The sequence below is a fragment of the Vombatus ursinus genome, unplaced genomic scaffold (assembly GCF_900497805.2).
Source record: "Vombatus ursinus unplaced genomic scaffold, bare-nosed wombat genome assembly UNPS02014824.1, whole genome shotgun sequence".
NCBI lineage: Eukaryota > Metazoa > Chordata > Mammalia > Diprotodontia > Vombatidae > Vombatus > Vombatus ursinus.
In genome coordinates, this window is record NW_020954602.1 from 18,019 (window position 1) to 20,406 (window position 2,388).

Genomic DNA, 2,388 nt, shown 5'->3' on the forward strand with positions numbered 1-2,388 from the left:
GTGTTTAAAAATAAACAAAAATAATGAAACTCATATATCTTTTTTTTTTCCCTAGGCGTCTTACAAAGGAAGATGTCAAGCCCTCTGGAAGATGGATTGGGAAGCTGAGCCACTGCAACCCAACTATTTTGTTTGATTATGTAGGTTTCGAGATTTACATAAAGTTACATGAATTTTGAAACAAAATTTTACTGTGTCAGCTGGGTAGGCAAGAATCTGGAGTCAGAAAGACTTCTCTTCCTGAGTTCAAATGTGGCCTTAGACACTTATTTGCTGTGTGACCCTGTGTAAGTCCCTTAGTCTTATTTGCCTCAGTTTCCTCATCTGTAAAATGAGCTGGAGAATGAAATGGCAAACCACTGAAAAACAACTCAGCAACAGCTGATAAACAAGGACAGAAATGGCCTGTTTTTTACATTATCATGCTATGAATAGTCCTAATACAAAACATTTTTGTTTGATGTTTTTGATTTAAAATAATTTTAAAGGCTTAATGTTAGAGTATGTAGTACTTTTAAGGAAAAAATGAGATCTTTGATTACGTTGAAAATACAGCATTTATTTTTGTATCAAAAAGTGCTTTATAGAATTTGTATCTGCTGAGCTTTCTGTTTTATTTAATCTAGTTTTTGTTAAGAAAGTTAAGCAGTTTCAGATTTAATTGGAAATTCATCTACTTCAAAACTTTAAAAAGTCTGTGGGAGAAATGTAAAGTTCCAATTTAAAAATATATTTAAAGTAATTTAAAGTTTGAAAATACCTTATGTCTTTATTCAGATGGCATATTGATACATGTCAGATTTTGTGTCAGGTAGCTGGCTTCAAAATTAATTGTTGTTTTTTTTGTGATTTCATATCTTTCAGATTTTATTACAAATACAAAAATATGACAACTTAATTACACCAGTAGTTGATTCATTGAAATATCTCACTTCTTTGAATTATGATGTTTTGGCATGTATCCTTTCATTTCAAAAAAGAGATGCTTCTATGCAACAGTAAACTAAACATAAGAAAAATATAAAAATACTGTGGAAAACGTATTTTTCTCTTTAAAATGAATTGTGTTTGTACACAAAATAATTGCATCATTCTTAAATAGGTCTCTATGGAACAATTAACATATATGAAGATAACAGAAAGTTCTCAACTGTAGCTGGAGTCCAGAAAATTGTAGTAGGCCTGTGATATTGGGTTGAATTTAATAAAATTTATAATTATATTTGTTATAATTTATAATAATATTACAATTTGTGATAGTAACATCTTCCATGGGTTAAAAATTTGACTTAGCAAATGTTTATAATGTGGGACGAGGCAGTGTGTAGAATTTTTTTATACACTTCTAAAAGTCATTGCTGTGTAATGGGCATTTGTGATTTCACATACGATCTTCTTTTTGTGTCTTGTCTGATGATATNCAGGGTTTCCTCTAGGGGGAGGTATATAACTAAAGGTGGATATTTACTTCTTATGCTTCTGATTTCTCTGCCAAAGAGAATAGGTTTTATGCTGTAAATTTCAATAAAATTATAGCTAAAAAGGATTTAAAAACCAATATACGTAAAGAAAGAGTAAGAGATCATGTAATGATTGATGAATTCAAATCACCTCACCTCCTTAAGTGCTGCTTTGAATATCAAAAGAATTGGTTGATGTGCCTACTCAATCACTTTTGGTTAGTAATACTTGAAAAATTATGAAAAATTGAATAGTACCACAAATTGGAGAAGGGTAGAACTCTTGAATTTCAAAGAATGGAAAAGAATATTTCTTTAAAGAGATAGTTATAATTAGCTAGATAGAAGACCTGAGTTTAGATGTGACCTTGGACACTTACTGAACAAAAACAATAATGACAACAACTTAGCATTACATATGCTATGTTCCAGTTACTGTACTTTACAGTTATTATCTCACTTGATACTTCCAAAAAACCCAAGGACAGCATTATCTCTATTTTATAGGTGAACAAACTAAGGTAGACAGATTAAGACTTATCTGGGGTAACATAGCTAGGATGTACCTGAGGCATAATTTGAACTTCTTCCAGACTCTTCCAGACACCAGGCCTGGTGCTTTTTGCTGAGATCTTTGGGTTTATCCAGCACTAGATCTTGGTGTTCTTTTGCTTCTGTCTGTTGTTTTCCTAATTTGTTCAGCCTCTTTAGCTAACCATATATATTAAGTATTACGTATATATATTGATCTGGCAACTAGGTGGATAAAATCAGGGAGTTTGGAGTCGGGAAGACTCATTTTGTGATTCTTTACCTTTCTTACCTTTCTACTGAATTTCCATATTAATTAAACAAATGAATATCACCTTTGATGATGGTGATGGACTATCCCTTTCAGTTAAGAATTTCACCTTTTCTTTTTTGAAAA

At 31.3% G+C, this 2,388-nt stretch overlaps 1 protein-coding gene across 1 annotated transcript in view; it reads left to right on the forward strand.

Moving 5' to 3' along the window:
* LOC114024771 (THO complex subunit 2-like) overlaps positions 1-2,388 on the forward strand; it is a gene marked incomplete at its 5' end in the record, with an annotated part of 41,642 nt that overhangs the window by 17,676 nt on the left and 21,578 nt on the right. Inside the window, 2 exons of the mRNA XM_027837911.1 lie at positions 56-140; positions 865-958. Of these exons, the coding sequence (XP_027693712.1) occupies positions 56-140; positions 865-958 (179 nt within the window). The remainder of the gene's footprint in view (positions 1-55; positions 141-864; positions 959-2,388) is intronic.